Genomic DNA, 26,440 nt, shown 5'->3' on the forward strand with positions numbered 1-26,440 from the left:
CTTTAAAGAGCTCATAAAAACACTATGAACCATGTTAACTTACGCATCATACACATTAGAGTGTGTCGTGCCAAGTAACTATAACTTTCAAGTCCCAAGGTAGCACCAGAGTGCTTTCAGAAGACATTTTTGGTTTTCACCTTCTCACATTCTGTAGATTTGGACTACAAGAATATCTTAGAAGTTACTTGTAATCAGAGATTTGGTGAAAAATACTTTTATATACTACAAAATCTGCGACCTTCACGAAACTTAGCTCTGTTTTTCTCACACATTTCCATTCAAGCATTTACAATCAAAGTGACACCACCAGAGAAACAAAAAAAATGCATGAAATTCCATCTACCCCTTACATAGTATCATGTCAGAATTGCAACTTTTTCTTGTATTCTAAGCATTTTTTTTTGTTCTGCAATCATCATCATCATCATTTTCACTGTCATTAAGTTCCTTCCGTCTTGTGTCTGTATTATTTCATTTAGCACCAAAGGTTTGCACCCACTAAGCTATCTAAATGAGTTCCCAGCTTGTGCGTTAATTCACTACTAACACTTAATGTGAGCCTGAAAGAAAGTGACACCCAGTAGCGTGGGCTCCATTGTATCTCTGAAAGGCTGAAGCAGCACTCTGGGTATTGTCTTCTTTAAAGGGGAGTCTGGTTCCCTTGACTACCACAGGATGCCTACCCATAGGCCCTGGGCGAGAGAAAAGGCCGGGCCAAAGACGGAGGGAAAAGAGAGCGGAAAGAAGTAAAAAAGGAGGCAAGATACTCCCCAGCCCTCGCTTTATTTCCTTTTTTAAGTTTGTGTGTTTTCAAAACAGGCCTGATGGCTGCCACTGGCTTTGGATGAAGACCTACAGAGGTGAGGATGTGTGTGTGTGTGTGTGCGTGCGTGGTTGTCTGTGTGCTTGTTTTGTGAGCCAAACTATTGAGACATCTCTGTATATGTCTCACACTGACACACAGCAACAGGCTGGTGACAGCAGATTTGTTGTGTTCAGCATTTCTGTCTAATGAACATAACAGAAATGCAGAAAGACCACCGGCCACACAAGTTAGTGGTCTTTCATGACCAGTCATGCTGGCAATAGCATTACTTTGACATCTGTTCATGCCTGTAAAATTTGTTGACGGAATTTAGGTGGAAAGTGTGGCCCTTGATTTGCAGTTTGAAAGGAAAGTACAATGGATTTTCTGTCACTTAAACCCAAATGAGATAATAGGAAATGCAACTGTACCAATTTTGCAGTGTAGTGCATGTTTAATTTATTGGTTTTTCTAATGTTATTACCTCGACAGTGACATCCTACACCCTGTAAAAAGAAGGCCATGCGTGTCACACTGCGGCCTCGTAGGTAAGCCTCAGTCTCATTATAGCTGGTAAGTAGAAAGTAGAAAAATAAAATAGATAGAAAATACTAACTTATTCCTTTTCTTACTTTAGCTGCCTGAAATTGTCATTCTCATGTTGACAGCTAACCGCTTAGCTGGCTTTAGTGCATTACTGGATCTCCCCAGCATGTGATATCACCAGCAATAGGCCAATCATTACACAGTAACTTGTTTTAACATGCTTTTCCCTGTGAGGCTTTCAAGCTGTGTAGCTCAAAGTTGCGACGAGTGCTGTGACAATTTTGATGAAATGCAATTGAGTGGAAAATAATTTGATCTGGATTTGAATCTGGAGTTTTATAGGTGCTAGGAGATCCCTGAAAGCGCTTGTGCGTGCACTTGAGCTCGGCTATGCTGTCTGTTTTTGGGTTAGGGTGAACAGTTTTACTGGCCTGATGAAAGTGAGAGAGAGTGATGGCTCTCTTAGCCCCAATTAAATCTTCAAATACTTGTTTTGACCCACCAGGGTCCCCTCACTTGAAGTCATGGAACAATTTAGCTCTCCACATTCTCCAAATGAATTTAGTGAAAGGCAAAGTCAGGCTATGTTTTTATTATTGCATCAAAGTTGCTAGTAAAATCAAATCTATAAAGTTAAAAGGAGATAAAACTGGGTGGGCATGGTAGAAATTAATAAAAAAAAGTAACCTTTTAATGTCCTGTCCAATATATGGCCAATAAATAATAATAAATAATCAGAGAACATAATAATAACATGATATTGTCTCTTGTCTAATAAAACTGGACTGTTAATTCCAGACCTTTACTTTGTGTACCAGTGATTTCTAACCAAAAAGGTTCTTTTTAGATTTTTCTGCATTTTTAGAGATTAAAGGCAAAACTACAGCCCCAACCACCTGAGAACATACAAATGATTTGATAAGAAAATATACCTAAATATAGTTCTGCGCAATAGTCTCAAACAAGTCCTCATTTCTTAACATTTTACTTCTAAGCAGCCAGACTTTCATGTCATTTTTAAGTGGCCTTCAGCAGTAGTTCTTCAGGCTTTCTGAAGGTCTTTCAATGGCTGCTTTTTCACTTTCTCACTCATTTTCAGTCCAGTCCTTGTAACTGACCATTTTCAGAGGAAAGCTTTTGTTTGTTTGTTGTTGGTTTTGTAGTATTTTGCACCCATAAGGTGATTCCCAAAGAGCTACTTGGAATATCTCACCATTTTTGGTTCAAATTGTTGTAAATATGTATGGAAGAAGTCAGAAGAGAGGCACAACATTGAGTGTCTACAGCCATCTGTAAAACACGGTGGAGGCGCCGTCATGGTTTGGGGTTGAATTTCAAACAGTGGTGTTGGAGATCTTGTCAAAATTGATGTAATTATGAATGCAGAAAAGTACCATCAGATTTTGATCCACCATGTCGCACAATCCGGAAAGCATTTGATTTGCAACAGCTTAAATTTTTAGCATCCCAATGATTCCAAACACTCTGGCAATGCAGTTAAAACATGGATAGAAAAACACACAATGCAACACTATATCAGCCATGGACTGGCCTCCCCAGACCCCAGACCTCAACATTTCTGAAGCAGAGTGGGATCATATTGACAGAGACTGGAACAAAGTGCAGCCAACATCCAAAGAAGAGCTTTGAATGACAAGAAAGCTGCCTAAGACACTTCAAGCTGTGTTGAAGAATAAAGGTGGTCATACCAGATACTGACTTTCAAGGTCATTAGAATTGTACAAACTCTGTTTTTGCCTTATATACTGCATTTACATATATGTTTGCAGGTGTTTTGATGAATCACTGCACTTATTTCCTATTTTCCAAGCAAAATATAAAAAAAATGAGGGCTGGTTCAAGGCTTTTGCACTGTACTGTATTAGATTATGTTCCCTGTGAGTTAAAGACTTAGACAAAGGGAAGTTTTTTGACATAGTTAGCTTAAAGTTAGCTTGAACTATCTGCTAAAGGTAGACTAATCATAAAGAAATAAAAATGATTGCTAACAAAAATAAGAGGCAAAAGCAGGCCTAAACTAAAAGTAACAGGATATTGAAGTCATAAAAACTTAGTTTAATTGTTTATTTATAATAAGTAACTAATGCATGAACAGAGTAATGTAAAATTGTGTTAACATATATTTAAAAGCTAAAACTAAGAGAGTCCCAATCCCAGTTAGCAGGAAGCCTACAGTACATGCTCACTTTAGCATGAAACATAAGTTAAACACTAACATCCAGTTTCAAATAAGCACATGCTGTTATGGAATACCTGAGTCTATCTGGTTGGTCTGTGGAGGTACATCGAACCAAAAAGGTTTGCTAACCACTGATTGTTGTACCCAGTATGCTGCAGAGTATTTCTCTGTGTGTTCTGCCCTCTAGTGGTTGCCTGGTACTGTGTCTGTGCCTGTCTGTGGTCACCCTGCTGCTACAGAGCCTCTGGGTCCCACTGGAGATGACCAGGGATGATCCTGCAGGGAGCTCACCTGAGGACCTGGGTAACTTACACACAGGAACACACAGTTTAGTTTGGAAGTGGATTTTGTCTGCTATTAAAATTTTAATAAAAGCAAAAATGGTAATACATTAGCATGCACCCACATTACCATAGTTTTGGGCAACACTGATTATGAAAGAAGTTCTTTGTGTGGAGGGATTAAGATCTGAACTGACTAACTTGCCAGTGTTAGATGAAGATTTGTACACAGTTCGCTGTGGGTCCTCCCAGGAGTCTGACAGTTGTGGGTTTGTGGCCAAACCCAACATCATTTGTCTGGTTAAACTGTTTCTCTAAAGGAAGGCATTTAAGGTGGTGTGGACAAGGTTGTTTGGGAAGGTTTTTTAAATTCATTTCACTTGAATTATATGAAATGTGGTAATCCCATACATAGAATCCATTTATACATAACATATTTCTACTGGGGATAAAAATAGCTCTTTTGTGAGGATTAGTAACCAAATACGCACACTCGACATAAGCCAGAGCCAAGGTTTTTGTGAAAGACTTGGATAATGTGCCTACCAATGAATCGGTTTCAAAATGTAACCACAAAAGATGATATTTGTCTAAACACTCCGATCCTTTTCGTCTCAAATTCTAGGAAAATTGTTTTTAGCAGACAGTATAACCCATTGCTGCATTTCAGCCACTGACACACACAGCCACAATTGCTTTGTGCTCTGGGGGGGGACCCACCGCGAGCTGTGTACAAAGAGCCACCCAGCAGTAGTTGTACTGGAAAAAATACCACCTGGGAATAGCTGTTGGTAAGAACACACGAATTAATCCAGCTCCAATTTATCACCAAAATGTTCAGTTTTCAGTTAATCTCTGTGGAAAATTAGCAGTTTTACCAAGTTATGTGCGATTGTGATACAGTACTATGAAAAAGTATTTGCCCCTTTCTTGATTTCTTTTCTTTTCTTTTTTCTTTTGCATATTTGTCACACTTCAGATCATCAAAAAATGTATATATATTAGACAAAGATCACCTGAGTAAACACAAAATGCAGTTTTTAAATAATGATTTTATTTATTAAGGGAAAAAAGCTACCCAAACCTACCTGGCCTTAAGTGCAATAGTAATTGTCCCCTTCTCTTGTTATCCTGATTAACTACATGCTTTGGAGAGCTGAGTTCAATTTCGTTAGCTGCACCCAGGCCTGATTACTGTATAACAAAGTGAAATAGGCTAAAAGATCTTTAAAAAAGCAACAGATCATGCAACAAAAGAAAGAAATTCAAGAACAACTGAGAATCAAAGTCAGTGGCATCTATCAGACTGGAAAGGGTTACAAAGTCATCTCTAAGGCTTTGAGACTCCAGCAAACCAGGGAGAGCCATTATCCACAAATGGAGAAGACTTGGAACAGTGCTGAACCTTCCCAGCAGTAGCCAATCTGCCAAAATTACTCCAAGAGCGCATTGACGACTTGTCCAGGAAGTCACAAGAGAACCCAGAACAACATTAAAAGAACTGGAGGCTTCACTTGCCTCAGTTAAGGTCAGAGGTCATGATTCAACAATAAGAAAGAGACTAAGCAAAAATGGCATCCATGGGAGAGTTCAAGGTGAAAACCACTGCTGACCAAAAAGAACACAAAGGCTTGTCTCACATTTGCTAAAAGTTTCTTGATGATCCCCGAGACTTTTGGGAAAATATCCTGTGGACTGAAGAGACAAAAGCTGAACTTTTTGAAAGGTTTGAGACCTGTTACATCTGGTATAAAACTAACACAGCATTTCATAAACAAGAACATCAGACCAGTTGTCAAACATGGAGGTGGTAGTGTGATGATCTGGGGCTGCTTTGCTGCTTCAGAACCTGGACAACTTGCGGCGGGACAATGATCCAAAAAAAACCAAACAAACAAAAAAAAAAAACGAACCAGTAAGTCCACCTCTGGCTCACAAAACAAAACAAAACAAACATTTTGGAGTGGCCTAATTAAAGTCCGGGCTTAAATCAGATTGAGATGCTTTTGCACGACCTTAAACAGGCCAAAAACCCTCCAATGTGACTGAATTAAAACAATTCTGTAAAGAAGAGTGGGCCAAAATTTCTCCACAGTGACGTGAAAGACTCATTGCCAGTTATCACAAAAGCTTGATTGCAGTTCTTGCTGCCAAGGACGGCACAACCAGTTGTTAGGTTTAAGGAGCAATTACCTTTTCACACAGGGTAAGGTTTGGATAGGTTTTATGAATGAAATTTAATAAATAAATTTAATGAATGAAATCCTGATTTAAACACATATTAAAATTTGTTTGATCATTTGAAACATGTAAGTGCGACAAATAGAACAAAATGAATCAGGAAGGGGGTAAATACTTTTTCACAGCACTGTATTTGATTTGAAACAGTGCTCAGTTTCTATTTTCTACCATCTCTGTGACTTCGAACTAAAACTATGTACACATGCAGAAACCCATAATTTTACTAACTGCACAGGCACATCTTTATTGGCCCTCCCTGAGCCTGGTTCTGCTGGAGGTTTCTTCCTGTTAAAAGGGAGTTTTTCCTTCCCACTTTTGCCAAGTGCTTGCTCATAGGATTGTTGGGGTTTTCTCTGTATTTTTGCAGGTCTTTACCTTACAATATAAAGTGCCTTGTAATTTGGCACTATATAAATACAATTGAATTGAACTGAATTATGGTCATGTAGTTAACTTGTAAGTTATTGCAGGATCCCACGTCTTCTCTCTCATTTCCTCTGCACCCAAAGGAGCCCTGGGCAGGCCAGTAATAACATGTCAATCAGCTGAGGAAACAGAGATGAAACAACATCACTATGTTTCTTTGCATCACAAGTTAAAAGCCAATGTAACACTCAATATTCATCATTCGCTGCCAGGATTATTTCTCCATACAAATGTTTTGGCCAAGATGCCCTCAACATACAATTGTACCCTAAACTGTTTAAGATTCATCAGCGATTCATCAGAGATGCTCAACTGGGTTTTGGTCAGGGCTCTGGCTGGGCCTGCCAAGAATGGTCACAGAGTTGTTCTGAACCCACTCCTTTGTTATTTTAGCTGTGTGCTTAGGGTCATTGTCTTGTTGGAAGTTGAACCTTCGGCCCAGTCTGAGGTCCTGAGCACTCTGGAAGAAGTTTTCTTCCAGGATATTTCTGTACTTGGCCTCATTCATCTTTCCTTCAATTGCAACCAGTCATCCTGTCCCTGCAGCTGAAAAACACCCCCATAGCATGATGCTGCCACCACCATGTTTCAGTGTTGGGATTGTATTGGGCAGGTGATGAGCAGTGCCTGGTGTTCTCCACACATGCCGCTTAGAATTAACACCAGAAAGTTCATTCTTCGTCTCATCAAACCAGAGGATCTTATTTCTCACAGTCTGGGAGTCCTTCATGGGTTTTTTAGCAAACTCTATGCGAGCTTTCACATGTCTTGCACTGAGGAGAGGCTTACGTCGGGCCACTCTGCCACAAAGCCCCGACTGGTGGAGTGCTGCAGTGATAGTTGACTTTGTTGAACTTTCTCCCATATCCCTGCTGCATCTCTGGAGCTCAGCCACAGTAATCTTTGGGTTCTTCTTTACCTCTCTCACCAAGGCTCTTCTCCCACGATCGCACAGTTTGGCTGGATGACCAGGTCTAGGAAGTGTTCTGGTCGTCCCAAACTTCTTCCATTTAAGGATTATGGAGGCCACTGTGCTCTTAGGAACCTTGAGTGCTGCAGAAATCCTTATGTAACCTTGGTCAGATCTGTGCCTTGCCACAATTCTGTCTCTGAGCTCCTTGGACAGTTTCTTCAACCTCATGATTCTCATTTGCTCTGACATGCACTGTGAGTTGTGAGGTCTTATATAGACAGGTGTGTGCCTTTCCTAATCAAGCCCAATCAGTTTAATTAAACACAGCTGGACTCCAATGAAGTGATGAATCCACTCCATGAAATTAATCCAATCCATGATGAGTGGATGTAAACGTCTGACCGCAACTGTACATGACCTTAAAGAGACTGTTCTAACTCCCAGGTCATCATTTACTGTTGCTCGGTCAGGAAACCTTAGAGTCACATTTTAACACACTGAGTAACAGTGTACAGTAAAAAGGGTCCTGCATAAAATCATGGGATCATCTTGTATCCTCACAATAAAAGTCCAGGTATGCTACTATCCCATAAAAAGATGGTTTCTTTATATGGTTTAATAATGCCACTTAAACATTATGATACAACATGTGACATACTCTATACATATACCTCAAATCACAGGTCAGCGTGTTCTTGGCTTTCGTAGCCTGGCTCTTCGCTTGGAGGCTTTGAGCACTCAGGTACAGAGACTGAGCAGAGAGAATGATGGCACCCAGATGACCAGGAATGATCTCACTTTGCTACTGCAGAGGTATTCACCGGTTATTGATTTATAGATATCACTATTTTTAAATACAGATATGACTTATAGTACATTTACATGGGTACATGTGGAGTTCTGCTTGTTTTCCAGCTTCAAACAGGACCAGCAAGGTTTGACTCGCTTGGTAGAAAGAGAGCTGAAGAGAGTATCGCGGAGGCTTGATCAGCTCAGCCGTCATCAACAACACCACCATCAAGCTCAAGCCCCAACACCGCTTGATAACCATAGACCACAGACAGGTGAAGTCCAGGCTTTTATCACTTATAATGTGTTTTAAATTACATAACATGGTGCACATTATGTTCACAATTATTAACCTCAGTTTTCTATTCTGTGAAGGTGACAAAAATGATGAGACAGGAATGGACTTACCATATGCGCTCACTTTTTTCTTGACTTCAAAAGACAGTTTTGTATTTCATTCATCAGTTTGGATTTATTTCCTGTGGGTGGAAATTGTAAACTGTGGTAGTCAAGATGAGATCAGGAGGAAAACCTTTGAAACAAACTATGTCTGCTGACACTGAAGTATCCTTGGGTAAAATACTAAACTCCAAATACCCTCTGATGGATCCATCTGGGTTTGCATGTGTGCTTGAGTGATAAAAATGTGTCTGTGGATGCAGCTTGCTTTAAGTACTAGTTGAGAGTAAGAAAAGTGCTATTTAAATTAGTCCACTGACCATGGACTCAACTAGAAAAGGGGAGAACACTAATTATGGCCAAATTGAAAAATTTTAGAATTTTAGAAACAAAACAAAACAAAACAAAAAAACCCAGAAGGAATTTGATAGAATAATACCTTGCAAACTGCCAAGAAATGTAAGCTGAAGCTTTTGGAATGACCCTCACTGTTCTCTGACTTCAACATTATTGAAAATCTTCAGAGGGATCTTCAACACGCTGTATATGCAAGACCACCTAAAACTATTTTAGGAGTTAAAGTTATCTGCGGGAAATTACAGGCAGAAAACAGAAAGACTTTTAACTGGATACAATACAAGTGACCTAGTGGGGCGCCAAAACTTTTATTTTTTATTTTTTTATTTATTCATTTATTTAAATTAGGACAATGCACATTAATCAACATGTCTGCAATAAGCATCAATGTAAATATGCCGGAGTTAGCACAAAAGCTAATTTTCATCCGTTGTCCTAAGGCAGGTAAGACCAAAAAACATCCAACGAGATAAAGAGCAGAAAATAATACAAACATCACCTATATAACACATAACACAAACAACATAAAATTACAGTAAAGATAGGACACCCTAACAAAATAAAGTAATCTACCTATGAATGCACCTCCAGTTAGTTTTCAGCCAATGTTTCAAAGAGTTTTTAAAACTAGAGTAGGTGCCGCAGTTCCTGATATAAGCTGGCAGTGTGTTCCACAACTGTGTGCCTCTAATGGACACCACCCTTTGGCCAAATTTTGTCCTGTGTCGCTGTACATTACAATCGCCTCTGGTCAGTGCTCTTGTGTTTATTGTATTGCTTGTTTTTTTGCTTATAAAATACATTAAAGGAGGGGGAGCAAGTCCATTTAAAACTTTATAAATAAAGCAAGCATCCATAAAAATCTGATAACTATCAAAATCCAAAATATTGTACTTGGTTATGATGTTACAACAATGATACTGTAAAGGCTTTTTTTCGAGAATTTTCAGTGTTTTCTTAAAAAGAGACTTTAAGGGCTTCAAAATTGTCTCAGAAGTGTGAGACCATGTAGTATAACAGTACGCTATATGACTGAATATCAAGGCATGCATATAAGCCTTTGCTGATTCTGTTGTCAGAGAAGGTCTTATATGTTTGAAGTTTGACAGATCAAGTTTAATTATGGTTAAAATTCTCTTTACGTGATGCTTAAAATTTAAATTGGAATCAAAAACTACTCCAAGGTATTTAAATTGATCAACCACTTCCAATGTCTCTCCATTGACCAACACAGATGGCTGCTCGCTATCTGCTGGCAGCCGAGAAAAAAACATACAAACTGTTTTTGTAATGTTAAGATGTAAACCGGAGACCTTGAGACAGTGAGATATTGGTGTCATGGTGTCGGAAAGTAGTGCAGCAGGTTCATTTTTTGTTTTCGCATGAACATACAGTACAGTATCATCTGCATATAATTGTATTTTTGCAGTTTTGCAGACATTGGCTAAATCATTAACATATAAACTAAATAATATTGGTCCCAGTATTGAGCCCTGTGGGATTCCAGCTGAGCAGGTAAGAAAGGTAGATTGTGAATTTTCTATTTGTACTGCTTGTTTTCTGCCAGACAGATATGATTTCATCCAGCAGAGGGCACTATTAGAGTTGCATATAAATCTTGCCTAGTTCAACTTAATTTTACAATGCTACAATAAGAATTTTTTTTTTTTTTAATTAAAATGTGCTTTGGCTATACAAAATAAACACACTCTTTCCTCCAGCTTCACCCAGCCAGCTTTAATTGGTTAGTTGCTAACTTCTCTGTAGCTGCCTGCAGTGGTAGGGTGATCCTCTGAGCCAAATTCATGGTTCATAGCTTTAGAAAAGGTTAACCACACAGTGAAATTAACAAGCTGTGATAATAGAAGGTGTGAATGGTGGGGCTAGAGGTCAGTGTGTGCAGGTGATTATGGAGGATGAAGTCCTTGAATAGAAGTTTAACAAGTCCCACAGAGCCAGCACCAATCGACTGGCCGTGGGGAGGAAAAAAATTTACGTTACACCCCTCCTGTGAGGTGTCAGGTGAGTCAGGTTACGCACACCGGTTGGCACGCAGAGGGGTTGTTTGGGTATGTGAGTGCTGGGGATGGGTAAGTGCACATTCACCTCTCTATAATTGAAAACAGGGAACTGATATAGTTTAGGCCACACAGACACCATCACATGCATATGTGTGCAGACGCATTTTTGTGGGCATGAATACAGTATGTACACATGTGCCACCCGCATACACACAGACACACACTTCCCCAATACCAGCCTGTTCGCCCCTCACCCTCTTCCTCCCACATTACCTCACGCCCATAAAATATGTCGAATTACCCAGGAGTCCTTTCACCAACTTGTCTACTCATACTCTTGTTTTTGCAGGAGTTTTTTTTTTTCTTTTTGCTGTGCTCGTATAGCATATCACTGTTTTTAGGTGCTCGCGCTTCAGCTCTGCCTACAAGTTTTCTTCTCTCTTTCCCTTTTTACTAGGTTGTTTTACACAGTTAAGGACTGTGTATTTTGGCAAGGGCTAGCATTGTAAATGGGACTGTTTGGTTGGAGGCAGGTGTGTCAGGTGTGCGTGTGTGCATTCATTCCAGTTGATTGACATTGGCTAGAGATGGTGGGGGGGCTTACTGGAAAGGGCCTCTGAGAACACTAGTCTAATTCCTCATACAGGCATGGCAGCTCTATACATCGTGCTGATGGCTGCTACTCATTGTACACATTTCAGTCAAGAGGTTGTATATCAAAGTTATCGTCCACTGTTCTTCATTAGCCACGTTAAGGTGACTCTACAATGTACGTTCTGTTACTGATGCAGGAATTAGAGAATAATGGCGCTTTGAGAAATGCCATATAATGGAAAATAAGTGTGACAGCTAATATGTTACCCCACAGGACCCAGCGAGAAGTGTGAGGTGCCAGTGGATCCTGCGTATCCAGTGTGTGCAGAGAAAGTGGAGGTGAGAAGGTGAAAACGTGCAGGAGCATAAATCGCACTGGTGTATTTAAGTTAATTATGTAGCTCCAAGTATATGAGTAGATTGGAGCTGGATATGGAATTACCCTTTTGAAAATATCCCATCCTTGGCTCTATGATGCAATATTTGTAAGTGGTTGATGTGTTAAATTCCTTATGTACCAAATGTGATAGAACACAAACATAAATAACTTAAAAGTTTATTTTCTTTAAAAAAAAACAGCTCTGGTAATACTAGTCTTTTTTTATACAGAGAAGATGTGTGGCCATCAGTTCACTAACAAAATTAGTTGCTGTTGGCAGATGCATTTAGTTCCTTCATTGCAATAATCTGATCTATACTTCTCTCTTTGTAAGAGGTGGTCTGACTAGAGCTCTATTCTATGTGGGAACAATGTCAACATGTGCCTGTCTGTGGTTCAGTTTTGCAGCTGTGCGGTGACCAGTTTTGACCAGGGAAATAAAGTCTGGGTTTTAACCACGTTTGCGTCTACACAATACGATCTACTACACCATGTGTACTTTTGTATGTAGACTAGCCACCCTCTTCTGTAGGATCTGTGAGTTTACATAATCAAAATGTGTCTCTGTTGCAGTTCCTGCAAGCCCAGTGGCAGTCAGACCCCTGTTATGCTTTTTATGGAGTGGATGGTACCACTTGCTCCATACTGATTTACCTCAGCCAGATAGAGGACTTTTGTCCTCCTCATGATGGAAGAAACCTCTCTACACTGCCATGGCATCAGAGACCTCATTTTCATACAGTGAAGGTAGCTTCTTGATGTACCTGTGTCTGTTGTCTGTTGACATAAAATGATACAATTTGCACTGCTTTTATGTTCTAATCATATGCAGGCTGAGATACGTAAATCCCTACTCCCGCTGTACGAAGTGATCCGTGACAACAGCAGCCTGGCAATGAAATTTATCCGGTCCAGAGTGGAAAGAATGTCTGAACAGTGGATACAGGCTGGTCTGAGGATGAAAGAGAGCAGCAGCAAGGCAGTCTCTACACAGATGAGGGTATGTGTATATGTGTCAGTTATTATAGCGTATTAAGGTAAATATTTTATATGCTCTATACTCAATAAAACAATGATTTTGGGCTTTCTATGCTTTAGGTGCTGCTTTATCCTGGTGTCCTTGCTGGGAATGTTGGCCAGCATTTTGAAGCAATGGTGGAAAGAGGCGGTCCTTTAGGAGAACTGGTTCAGTGGGCCGACCTCAGTGCCTGCTTAACAATCCTTGGCCACAACCTGACCTTCAGCACCTCGCGTCACCAACTCCACAGGTTACTGCTTCTACTTATTTTTATTGGAATTAAACATTTTATGTATTTGCACATGATTTTGTTAGTTAATTGGACTGAAAAGCTTTAAAACATGTGGCATCACTGATATATGATGTAGTCACTGATGTTGAAGCCAACTTAAACATGTTATATAGGTCGCTGTGTTTATCAGTCCAGCTAGTCTGTGATTACTTTATATTGTAGTGATGAAAGAGGGAAACAATATTATCGGTGTCCTTTCTAGAACCTGACTTGTGCTTGCTGTGACTAATTCAGCCTGATAGGTGCTGCTCCAGGCCGAGGCAGCTGTCCAATCCAAAGGCCCCTCACCTTTGACCTGATTTATACTGACTACCACGGCCTTGCTCACCTCCAAGGAGCCATGGGACTGGCTTTCAAGCATTACCAGTACATAAACAATTTTATTCATCTTATTGGAAGTACATTTCAAGCACACTGCTCAAAAAGATTAAAGGAACACTTTTTAATCAGAGTACAGCATCAGTTCATTTGTTCATTAATTTCAGCTGCTTTGGTGTTAATGACATTAACAACAGGTGCGCTAGAGGGGCAGCAATGAGACAACCCCCAAAACAGGAATGGTTTTTTACAGTGGAAGCCACTGTTTTTTTATCACTAGTTTTGCATTTGGCTAGGGTCAGTGTCACTGCTGGTAGCGTGAGGTGATACCTGGACCCTCCAGAGGTTGCTCAGGTAGACCAACTCCTCCAGGATGGCACATCAGTACATGCCAATACCAGGTTTGCTGTGTCTCCCAACACAGAGCAATTTCGGTAAAAATGAACTAGCTTGCAGCATCATTTTTTCACTGTGATATTCAAGGTGTCTTTGATTTCAACCCTCTGTAGGTTGATCATTTTCATGTCCATGAAATGATGTGGTATCCTTTCATTCCTAACACAATACCAAGTCCATATCAGTATAGATATCCAGCATGATTTTTTCTTCACTTGAGATCTGATGTGTTTTCAAAGTGTTTCTTTATTTTTTTGAGCACTGTACTTTCTTATTAAGACTTTTGATGCAATGACATGTAAAACATTTGGAAACCACCCTTATTGTCATAAATAAAACAGCCACCAGTAATCAAATAAATCACTTCTATTTTCAGAATTGTATCCTATAAAGTTGAACTTGTGTGACACCGTTATACAGCTTGTATCAGTGTGAACGAGTGTGAGATCACTTAGTCAAAGAGGAATTAAACATTTATATGTTGTTTTCTGCAGTTTTTATTGGCCCTGATATTTTCCCAGCACATTCGGGGCCTTGTGAGATTTTATGTCGGGTGATATGCCACGTGATAATTGCAACTTCATGTTTAAAAACATGTAGTAAATTAGTATAGCTATAAATTTTGACAAACCATTTAAAAAATCTTTCCAGGTGCCGCTTCAGAATCTTGGACTCATTTGGCACAGAACCAGCCTTTAACTTAGCGCGTTATGCACGTAGCCATGGATATAAAACACTGTGGGGCAGCTGGGATCTCCAACCTCTGCAGTACATGACCATGTTCCGTAAGTCACTGTGTATTGATGTGCATATATGTCTCTGTGCATGCATGCAATGATTTAAAAATGCACTCTAAATGCACTAGTATATGTCTCACATACACCCCTGTAAACATCCTTACAATGAGAGGATTAATAGCTGAGGTTATATAAACTTCATGCCCAGACGGAACTCTCATTCCAACACCTCTCCTTGTCATCTTTCCCACCCTGCCGGGAGATGGAGACAAGCTGGAAGCACTGGGCCGAGTGCCACTCTTCATCTCTCAGCCTGGAACACTGTTTATTTGTCCTGCTGAAGGGGTGGTGGTGGTGGTGGGGGGTTGTTAGTTGAGGATGTGAGAAGGACCAAAAGAGAGAAAGAAAACAAAACAGAAGAAAGACACGAGAAGAAGAAAGAAAAGAAAGAAGCTTGAGAATGTTTAACTGTTTATGCTTCTGTTTTGCAAAAGTCTAGAGGAAGATAGTTGACTGAGGGCATTGCAGGAAACAAGACATGTAAACAGGCAGCAAAAGGACACTTCATCCATTCCCAGCTTTTCTCCAAACCCCCGCATGCTGCATGACCATACCAGCGTTTCATTGCATATCGCTACTATATCTGATAGGTGTGTGTGAAGCGGTGAACCTAGACAGACGCTGGAGACAAGTGGAGCTGAAAAGGAGCCAGCAGGAAATTCTGTGCAGGGTGACTGAGGGGAGATTTGGCAAAGGTCTTTTAAACAAGTATCTTGAGACAAGAGAGGACAGCACACATCCATGCAAAGGTTAAAAATCGCTGTTTGAACACACACCTTTGCTGGCACATTCCTTTTAAAGTAAATACTCATCTCTCACACCTACCTCAGTGTGTCAGAGGGCAGCAGGGTGGCAGCTGCCTATCCAAACACCTAACCCTCTTATATATGTGGCGTTCTCATTTCCTTCAGCAGATGATTTATGCTGCACAGCATGTTTTTCCTCTCTTGCAGAATTTTAATATAAACTGTTATTCAGCTGCAGTCTTAATAAGTGTCCTCAGTAATGGTAGCCTTCACATTTCTCTCACTCAGCTTATTCTTTATGTCATCTTCGGGGGACGATAGGTTCACAAGTGTTCACCTGCTTTGATCGTGTTCTAGTGAAATTATTCACTGAATTAGGGAGAAGTTTCTACTCCAGTCTGTCAGCAGCTCTACTAAAAACCTCAGCAGAGACGCAGATAGACTCACCGCTTTAGCTTCTTCTCTCTTAATGTAAGCGCAGTTCAAACCCTTGAGTAATTGGTTTTAGATGTCCTCTAACTTCTCTTTGCTCTGTTATCTCCAGCTCACACTCCTGATAATTCCTTCCTGGGCTTTGTGAGCGAAGAGGCAGCGAGGACGGAGAACGAGCTCGAGCCAGTGAGCCACAGGAAAGACAGGATAGCAGTGGTCTATGGAAAACAGGACTACATGTGGCATGTATGAGGACCCATAAAAAAAAATAGAGTACAGTCAGAAGACAAAATTTGGTGTGAGTTACACTGCAGATAGTGGCTATAAAAATGTATGCCTTGTCTTGAGTATAACAGTACTAGATAATACCGTCATTAATGGTATTATTAATGGTATTATTAATGGTACTAGCCACTTACCTTGTTGGCTCTTCCAGTCCACATGCCAAAGTATTGTTGGGCAAGATACTGAATCACGAACTCCTAATTGCCCCTGATGCAACCATTAGATTGTGAACCCGCAAAGAGGTTGAATTAAGTGCCACGTGAATGGGTGAGTATGGCTTAAGTGGTTTGAGTGCTCATTTAGAGCAGAACAGTGCTATATAAATACCAGTCCATTTAGATGCATGCTTCCGTCCACATAGCCACGCCAGGTTTGGTAGAAAGAAGATAGTTGAATTATAAAACTGCTCACAGACAGTTTGTATATTTATTTGAGAAACTCGATCATCATTTGTTTTTAAAATGCATTTTTTGGAGCACCACAAGACCAGCGATGTTTGTATCTGTTATGTTCATGTGAAGGCAAATATTTCTACAGCTGATGTCACCAAAAGTGAGCAACTTACACCAGATGGATAAATAGCAACACAGGACAGAAGAAAACATTTATATTTAGTATATATTGGTTTTGAATTCACTTTAACTTCATGCACTCAGTGCACCAGCTGTTTTGTTTTTTTCTCTGTGTGTAATCTCCAGGGTAAATATGAATATGTGAAAGTGATCAGTGAAGAACTGGAGACTCACGCCACAGTCTATCAGCCTCCAGGACACACCTCACATCTGCCCAGCTTTATCAGAAACCACGGCCTGCTCACTCAGGACCAATTCCAACAACTTCTCCGCAGAGCCAAGGTCAAATTAGGGCCTATCATAGTGCAACACTAAAAAGCCAGAGAATCATTCAGACACGTGCCTAAGTTACTTCAGGGAAACTGCTATATGAATTTTGGATGATTATAACTTTCTTCTTCCCTTGCAGTTGTTTGTAGGTCTTGGGTTCCCCTACGAAGGTCCAGCTCCTATTGAGGCAATAGGCCTGGGCTGTATCTTCATTCAACCGAGATTTGACCCTCCACGCTCATCAGACAATAATGACTTCTACAAGGGCAAGCCCACCACAAGACAGGTAGGCAACTCTTAAAGCGTGGGAAATAACTTGAAAATAAATATTGTATATCATTTAAATTGTTACCACAGTGTTGATTTGAAAACTGTAAATAATTTTGGATCTTAGATTTCCTCCCAGCACCCATATGCTGAGGAATTCATTGGTAAACCCTATGTATGGACTGTGGATATGACCAACGAGACTGATGTACGAGAGGCCGTCAAAGCTATTCTAAGAAGTGAGGTAGTTTCCACTGAGCAAACGAAATCACAGTTAAAACTGTACACACAGTGCACACGTGCACACGCGCATCATTTCCCCAAATTCCATTTAAGGTAGCGCGGAATAAAAGTTTGTGTCTAATCTTGCAGGTGAAGTCTTTCACTCCTCAAGAGTTCACTTGTGTGGGAATGTTGAAGCGGGTCCACGGTTACATCACTCACCAGGTACGAAGATGTAAAGAGAACTGGAATCGTATTGTTAGGTGGTACCCCATCAGATTTCAGTCACATATGTTATGAAATGTGTTGAAATCTCAAAATAGTTTATAAACCAATCTGCTGATGCCTCAGTGCCTTTATAGGATTTTTTTGTTGCATGCTTTAACACTCTCTTTATTTCTTTAATAAATGCACATAATACTTGCAAAAAATAAAAATAAATATAAAAATTTAGACAATAAAATTACTTTTTTTTCAGAGTTCATCAGTTGTGGTTAAATACAAGCAATATAAATTGCAAGTCTAAGATAGGATGTGTAGTTCCGACACCTGTTTGAAAGCTCTGTGTGCTACACACCCTTCAGCCACTTACTCACACCTGCACTGGCAATGAATGCAAGCTTTGACCTGCAGAATCATCCAATGTGACACAGTTTCTACAATTTCCCAGGCCTTTGCTCCCTTACGGGCTTTAGACATAAGAGAGATTTTTCAGTTCTTGCTTGGTTCAAGCTCTAATCATTGTCAGTTTTTTCTTTTTCTCTGTTATCATAAATCACCCAAGAACTTCTGCAGTAAATCCGTCCCTACTTGGCCACCAACAAGTGCTCTCAGGGTGCACCTCGGTCCACTGGGCCAGTCCTGTGTGAGTGTGTGTCAGCGCTCCTCTCTTTTGTGTGAGCCTGCTCTGTTTCACCACCTCAACACCCCAGCTGCATTTACCAGGTGAGAAATTAGGAAACATTCACAAAGATTAGCTCATTCACGTATGGAAACAAACCAAGGACAAAGCATGAACAATATCTTTTGGTAGTAATAAAATCCAAATGTTAATGCTGTAGTTGAAAATCAGTAAGCACCACTGTTTTCAAGATCACAAAGATACTGTTAAATGAATCCACTGTATGCAATGCTCTATGATATCAGTAGCTACACTATGTATAAATAAACTAATTACCATTTTCTGATTTCCAGACTTGGATTAAGTTGCTCCAACATGGTGCCAGAAGTCAACCACTTGTTTCCTTCCTACAGCCCTTGGGGTCGTCAGTGTGGACTTCAGCTGGAGCCCCTGCTTTTCAGTTGTGCTGGCTCTGACTTTTCATACCGCAGACTGTGTCCGTGCAGATCTCACCTAATTGAATAGATTTCAGTCTGTCCCGACTACCCTTAAGTAACACTGAAAGAACTCAGGAAAAGCACCAAAGAGCCATCTGCAATGTGTACTGTACAGGTAAAGATTCCCAGCCAAAGGGAAACAGCTGTCCACCAAAGCTATTGAAAGCCTTGTTTGTGTATGCCCTTTTATTAATAACACAATCAAACCACAGACATTACTCAGGAAGCAACAGTGACTGAATGTCATTTTCTTGAAGTACCTGAAATGTTGAAGAACTGTGAATCCAAGGCCTGACTTCCCTCAGCGTCAAGTGTTGCAGCATCTTAAGGAAAAAGCCTTTGAATACAATCAATATGCACTTCAAGGAAAATCTGTTTACCTGTGTTTAAATTAAGTGGAAACTGGCACCAGTGAGTATAAAGCAGTTCAATTCACATCAGTCCATCTCCTGCTCTAGTCAAACGCAGTACAGTATGCTTCAGTGTTATGCAAAATAAGTATCTAATTATTCATTTGCTTGCAATAATGTATCACAGTGGCCAGTGCTGCATGGGATTACTACTCATGTTGCTCCTTCATGCTTTACTGGCTGCAGATATTAGCCTGGGGCCTTAAAGGAGAGCGGGTGACAGCCTAAGTGATGAGGCTCATTATCGGAGTGAATCATGGATGACCTCTGAATCCATTTGGGAGGTCAGAGCCGTATGACCATTATTATACTGTCATCTAAACCATTGGTTCCCAACCATCTTTGACTGAGGAAACTCCCTCAACTCTGTTTAAATCTATGCCCCCCCACCACTATAGGAAGAGACTCATTTTTTGGCTTTCAAACACATATGTCATTTAAACCTGGGAAAAAAGTCAGTTTAGGACAGAATTAATTGTGTGTTTTTTTAAAAATAGAATTTTAAAGCTTGAAATGATTTTAATCACAACAAATGACTCATTGTGCACCGGGGTTCTTATGGGCTCCAGTATTATTCCCCAATTGCTTCATGACTTACAGATTTGTTGAGACCCCAAGGGTAGTTTACAATCCAAGCTGATACGAGCAAAAATGGAAACCTTACATACGTACAGTTAATCATTTCCATTTTGAAAGTCTTAAAGAGTCGCACAGGCTTTTCTCGTCGTTTCTCCCGTTGCACAACTGCACGCGAAAGAAACAAATGATAACAACTAAAGGTGAAACTGCAGCTCACAGTCAGTGATGAGGTGCTGCACTTACATGGTACAGCTGTTAGCAAAGATGGCTCCAACAATGGCAACAAGCTGCTGTTTTGAGCTTGACTGATGTGAGGTTTTTCTTGGAAGCAACACACTGATGAATGTTAACTGGCGGAAAAAGAGACCTTGTTTCTGCCTCAGTACACTTCATGTGACCAGAACACGTTGCCACTCAGGGATCAGACCGCTCAGGCCTGCGACAACAAGACTGGTTGACAATATGATTGACTCGTAAATGGCTGTGAAATCGTCCACGGGAACAACATTTGTGATGACTTTGGTGGATTTGGGGGAATTTGTTTGGCTCTGTCAGATGTCACTTTTGCAAAATTAGCTGGACCTTCCAAAGATGATGGAAACGAACTTGCATTTAAGTAAGGGAGGCTATTTGGAACAAAGGAAAATTAAAGTTGTTTTTGACTCAGAAGGACATCTCTGAAACTAATTTGTGGAAAATAGTGTGTAATTTCTGGATGAGTCACATTAACTCATATCAGTTACATGTGTCATGGCATATAAAAGCTGTCACTTCGGCTGATAGCCGAGGGTTCAAACCAAGGCTTCGCAAACAAGCCAAAGTATGTATGGAGCAAGCAGGGACAAAGGTTGTAGTGTTCCACATGGCTGCCTACCGACTTCATGCTGAATGGGTATACGAGTGCAGAACTGAAACAGTCCATATGTCTGCCAGAAACCCAGTCGATAGTGCTAGGCAGTTTGTGATTTAGATGATCTAATTGCAGTCATTTGAGGTCTGTGGTTATTGCTGCAAATTGGATTTGTGCCTCAGGTTCAATAGTATAGATTAGAAATCGATTGCAATCCATTGTGAGGGCAACAATTGTCCAAGCAATATCTGCACATTTAGTGCTTGAGCTCGGTGGTAATTCCAAGGTGTGTTGGGGCCCTAGGCATTCATCCCCATTATGCTATAAATAATCTGACACCACCACCAAAAACACACATTATCCTAGGAATGGCAGGAACCGTGTTTATTGAAGTAAAGACCAAGTTAACTGGTTATGAAGTGTTAATACTTTAACTACTAGCATCTACATTCTTGTCATCTTAAGTAAGCCTAGCTATCATGACAGTAAACTAAATAGGAAAAATTTTACAGTAACAGTTTAATTAGAAATTAATGCAGGATTTAGGCATTTCTGTATTGGCTTTACTTTTCAGACCCAGAATTCCAGCTTTTACATACAGTTTTTGTACAGTCTATTTTCAAGCCAAGTTTATTTATATGCAGTCAGTTTATGACACAATGTATAGGAGGATTACAAAAAATCCACCGACTTTAGCTGCCTGGGAACCATGAATATCCGTATAAAGCTTTGTTTCTTTCTTCTTCCAGCAGAGATATTTCCCATAACAAAGTGAAAACCAAACAAAAGACTGACACTGCAATCCATACAGCCATGCCACCAGCATAGCTAAAAAATACTGTTAATTTTTTAAAGTAGTACGGTTTGTTTGAGCAGTCATTATAGTTTGACCACCCACTGGACGCATGTGCCTGCTGCATGCCACCTCTGCACAATGAAATACGGATCAGACGGTTAGAAAATAAAAGATGATTGATGGAGGAGGGGGAAAAAAAAAAAGGAAACCTCAAAGAAACCAAGAGAGGAAACACAAAGCTTTGTCGGGGTTCATATTCCAGCAGAGATGCAATAATGTTTATCTGTGTGCTTTTTAATTTTACATGAGAGAAAGGATTTCTTTTAATTGCACGGGAACTTTTTTTGACTTATTTTTTAACTGTAGAACGTGGTGGCAATTGAAATTTCACTGGAATCATACTGAAGAAAGCAGGAGCACTTCACTCCTATTTAAACATCCAAACTTTTTCTTTTTTTATATATAAAATAGATATTTTTACATTATCTGGACAAAACTGAGATAATGTATTTCCTTGTAAGGTATCAAGGGTTGGTATCAAGCTGCATAATCAGATGGATTTTATACACTTAACTCATAAATGTTTGTTACTTTCTGAGAGTTCCTGGAAAATGTTGTAACTTCCAAGATGTTTTTGCTTTATTACATTTGCATGATTGTGTGCAATCAATCATGGTGTTTACACTGTGTCTTCATGTGTTTCACAATGTTCCTGTGGTGTCCAGTCAGACACCACTTCAGACAGACTTATTTCTAATTTTACTCAATCTTCTGCCCACTTTTCTTAACATGCCTTCTGCTCTTAGTTTCATCTCTGTTTCAGCTAACGGCCTCTTTGAAAAAAAAATACATAACCAATATGACTATGGATAAGAGAGACTTTATATGTGAGACCTTAAGTGTATAATCCTAAGAGTCTTTAAAGGAAATATGTGTAGTAATAGCAGATAATGCCTCTTTTTTATTATTAGTATTTTTTTTCTACTGAAGTGTCGATAATGCCGACAAAGAAATAGTTTTGGTGTAAATGAGTTATAGGAACTTGGTTTACTAAATGTCACTAAAACACTTTTAGTTTGGTCATATAGAGTTGTCTACCTCTTTCCGTGTTTCTGAAGTATGTAATACAACAATAAAATCTTTGGATTCTTTGCCTTTCTAGCTCGGTTGATTTGCAATAGCTGACTCTATCCTGAAGGGGGCAGTGTGGTTAAACATGAGACACCGTTGTGCTATGTCACAGCTTACAAACCACACCAACCTGCTTTAAAACTCAGTGACAGAGATGACAAGAAAGACAAATAAACACACAAAGTGATTTGTGAACATTGGACAGCAGAGAGCCGCAGTAAAAATCAGAAAATCTGCAGATGTGTTGTGACAAATGGAGACACTCATGCTCTTCTCTACGGGAAGCACTCCCATTTATTCCACTCAACACACTTGCAAAAAGGGGTAGGGAAGAGAGCGGCTCAACAACCATAAGAAAGCAGCTGCTTTTATTGAAACCTGTTATTGGCGTGCCAAGATTACACTGAACAACAACAACCCTCCTCCCTGGAAGCCAATAAAATGCCGACAACAAACACTTGGCTTGCCTACAGCGCTGTTAGAAGCCACAGAGGTTGGCCTTAATGATATGTGGTAACTATTACAGACTATTAAACAAAATGAATAAAAAAAGAAAGAACAAGAGAACGAAAAAAGAAAGAGGGGGGCAAACAGTGATTCGTTCAGAAGTTGTTTCCAGACCTAATGTAGGTAGCTGACTCATTGTTGGGCAACCTCAAAAGAGATGCATCGTTTAAGTGTATCTTACGGTTTAACTGTGCAAGCTGCTTGAATAAAAAGGTATTTGAGTGCATAAGATAAAGCAACAGTGCATTGCCTGGTGCGCTGTTATGCTTATCAGGAGCACAAACTGCAAGCCAGGGATCTATTGTATATGCTTGAATAGCTGAGGTATGGCACAGGCCTTTCTGTGATTTTTATTTTTCCCCCCTCAAACATACAATGTCAGTATTCTCATCACACCTGAGTAACTCTGAGGCAGATGTGATCTGGTCCACCTCTCTTGGGCCTCTATGCGTTAGCATGTGTGTGTCCAAAAAAGCTGCTAATCCCATTGTCTTTATGTATGTATTCAACGGCAAGCGCTTTGTGACCTCTAGGGGATAGGCGAGGTCGTCCGGGCTTACGCGAATCTGCAACCACACAACAAAATGGGACATCTGAGACAATATGGAAGTCCTAGAAAACCATACAGCCAAAGACTCAACAAAAAAAAAAAGTATTTTGGGGTTATATGGTCTTATTTTGTGCTGAACTGGTGAGCCTTTAATTCTCCAGACTTCTAATACCCAACTTCTTCTTTCCAGCTCCAGAATTAAATTTTCAACCTCTTGTTTCACAGTGGTGAAAAAACACAGAGCAACTAGCTAGCGCCTGCAGCCCCAAGAATGCCCTTGTCATCTTTCATCCTACACCTCTGAATTGCCTTCATTTTCTGGAGGCCCATAAATTGGCTCTTATTGTCCTATAAATGGCTCCTTTTGGGGTGGGATTTATAAGTGAGGGGTGGGAATTGGGGGGGGGGGGGGTATAAAATCCACCTTTTGATGTCCCTCTCGTTTAACAGGCCGAGCAGACGCGCCTGCCCATGTGCTGCACGGTGCCTTTGCCACACACTGCTAGCGTGCGACTCTCTCACACACAGGCACATTAAAAGATATTAAACTGCTTTTCTGCTTTCATTCAGAGTCATGAGAGGCAACAGCCAAGCAGGGTGGTTCATGTTAAGCTCTGCCACTTCCTCTGCTGTAATTAAAGCTGCCCATGCAGGGGGTCTCTAAAAGTCTTGTTTTGCTACACCCGTTTTTAAAGGCAAGGGTGAGGCTTTTTGAACTGTTGAACAAGTTAAAATAATGTGGCCTGTGTATTTCTGGGTGGTGATCATGGCAATCATGCTTCTGACAGGTTGTGACCATCAACCCAAACAAATACTGTTGTAAGAAAATTGCATTTAAACTGTTTCAGAAGCATTTCAAAGCTCTCATCTTTTTGTCCACCACAAACTGTTGCAACCAATGAATTGATTTTATTAGTTAATATCTGGACATTTGTACTCCTGATGTGGGTTAAAGGCAGTGGCAGTGTGGGGCAGGTTGGTCACTGTTATACAATGTAATGCTGCTGTGCAGAAGGCACAACAGGCAAGATTACGAGCCAAACAAGACCACTGCACTCCTACTGCAACCCTGCTTTATGTCAGTAGTTTTAGCATAAATAACAATCTTAAAGGTACAGTGTGTAAAATCTCACCACTAGATGTCAATAGATTGCATTCAGTTGAGTTCTCTTTTCTTACCCCTCCCAATTCAAGTGCATAATCCTAGCTATGGTGGACAAACAACTCTGGCCACCATTCATCTGTAGTGAGTGTAGGCTGTCAGTTTGCTGTTAACCTCAGCCGTGAAGATGTGTCCACATCTATTTAATCTGGAGGAGGCCGTAAAACTTTGTGAAATGAGTCTGATATGATGACCGATGACAGCGTTGAGGTGAGCTGGTATCCTGCATTTTTCTGTCGGTAAGTATTGCTGTTTTTGCTGCTGTTAGCCTCTGTTAGCAGCTGTTAGCCAGCATCAATGAAACTTTCCTAGATTTTTTTTGGGATCCTCAAGCCTAACATTAGCTGACATAGTGTTAACTTATAACCAGCTGTTGTTGTTGTTTAGCTGGCTTGTTGTCAGCTGTTATGGAGACAGGAGGGTACCATGTCTAATCTGCCAACAATAAAATTACAACGATATTGGGAATAAATAAGCATGTTTATGCACGTTTTTGAGTGTTAGAGCCCTGACTTCAATTCAGGAGATCAGACTTGAGGTGAGGAGGAAGAGGATGACATTTTATACAGATGCCAGTTGCGTTGTCTCTTTCCTTCGCATTTTCACTTCTTTGGTGAAGGGGACCCCTTTTCAGATGATAAAACATAGGTATGATCCTTCATATCTTGAGCCTGAAGGTGTAGGGATAAATGATTTTGCCTCCATGGCACGCAAAAGCCTGCGAGTTCTCTTTTCTTCCACGATTAGGCGGAACAGCCATGTCCATCTTGACTACTGTATTCAAGATGAGGGACAACATGGCAGCTTCCACAAACTGGTGCCTGCTCCTATGTATTTGTAATGGATTAATTCGTGAGAATGCATCAGTTTGTTGGAAGATGTAATTACACACAAATCAATGTATATTTATAGGTGCACCATTCTTTTTTTCTATTAAATAACCTCAAAAAAATGAATGGGATTGCTTCCCTGGCAATGAACAACATTCTTTTACATCCTCTTTTAAAATCCACAGTTACTGTCAGTGCATGTAGAGTGTAACTGTAAATGCTGTATGTAAAAGATGGGCATGGCCTCACTGATGCCTGTGAACCTCGACTTTACCTTTATTTTTTTTATTTTGTAAGCGATAATAAGAAGTTGGAGGCCACTCCAGGAACTTCCAGTTTTTGGCACCTCTTCTGTGGCTTCATTTTTTAACTCTGCAGATAGGTGCTTGGATGCTTGAACTTAGTAACAGTGATGTCTGGTGGGTAGATGAGATGAGTATGTAGAAAAGAAATTGCTTTATTAGATGAGTTTCTATGGTATGCATTAGGCATGCATTATTCAGTCCAAAATTAAAAAAAAAAATCCTTTGTTCTGTGTGTCTCTACCTTCATTTTTTACTCTTGTTTCCAACACCCTCTCTGCCTTTTCTGTCTTTCTTTCTGCCTCTGTCTTCCTTTTGTGCCCATTTCTTTCTCTCTTTCAGAGGCAGATGAGCCAGGTGATAGTGACACAGCCTGCTGTATGCCAGTTACCACAGTGATGACAGCTGCCAGACCA

General features: G+C 40.2%; 1 protein-coding gene across 1 annotated transcript; it reads left to right on the plus strand.

Moving 5' to 3' along the window:
* The first annotated feature begins 740 nt into the window (after positions 1-740).
* On the plus strand, positions 741-21,250 carry LOC115798211 (alpha-1,6-mannosylglycoprotein 6-beta-N-acetylglucosaminyltransferase B-like). The gene is made up of 18 exons (XM_030754968.1): positions 741-863; positions 1,301-1,356; positions 3,742-3,857; positions 8,099-8,228; positions 8,331-8,479; positions 11,850-11,914; positions 12,528-12,701; positions 12,787-12,954; positions 13,053-13,222; positions 13,499-13,630; positions 14,630-14,763; positions 16,066-16,199; positions 16,937-17,092; positions 17,220-17,366; positions 17,475-17,591; positions 17,720-17,794; positions 18,354-18,514; positions 18,764-21,250. Exons 2-18 carry the CDS (start codon positions 1,331-1,333, stop codon positions 18,933-18,935), a joined length of 2,226 nt encoding a protein of 741 aa, XP_030610828.1. The 5' UTR covers positions 741-863; positions 1,301-1,330; the 3' UTR covers positions 18,936-21,250.
* The last annotated feature ends 5,190 nt before the right edge of the window (positions 21,251-26,440 follow it).

This window comes from Archocentrus centrarchus, chromosome 19 (assembly GCF_007364275.1).
Source record: "Archocentrus centrarchus isolate MPI-CPG fArcCen1 chromosome 19, fArcCen1, whole genome shotgun sequence".
Classification (NCBI taxonomy): Eukaryota; Metazoa; Chordata; class Actinopteri; order Cichliformes; family Cichlidae; genus Archocentrus; species Archocentrus centrarchus.

Coding starts and splice junctions, on each gene's coding strand:
- LOC115798211 (XM_030754968.1), top strand. CDS start 1,331: ATGCGTGTCACACTGCGGCCTCGTAG. Junction 13,223..13,498: donor TCGCGTCACCAACTCCACAG/GTTACTGCTTCT, acceptor TGACTAATTCAG/CCTGATAGGTGCTGCTCCAG. Junction 17,093..17,219: donor AACTTCTCCGCAGAGCCAAG/GTCAAATTAGGG, acceptor CTTCCCTTGCAG/TTGTTTGTAGGTCTTGGGTT.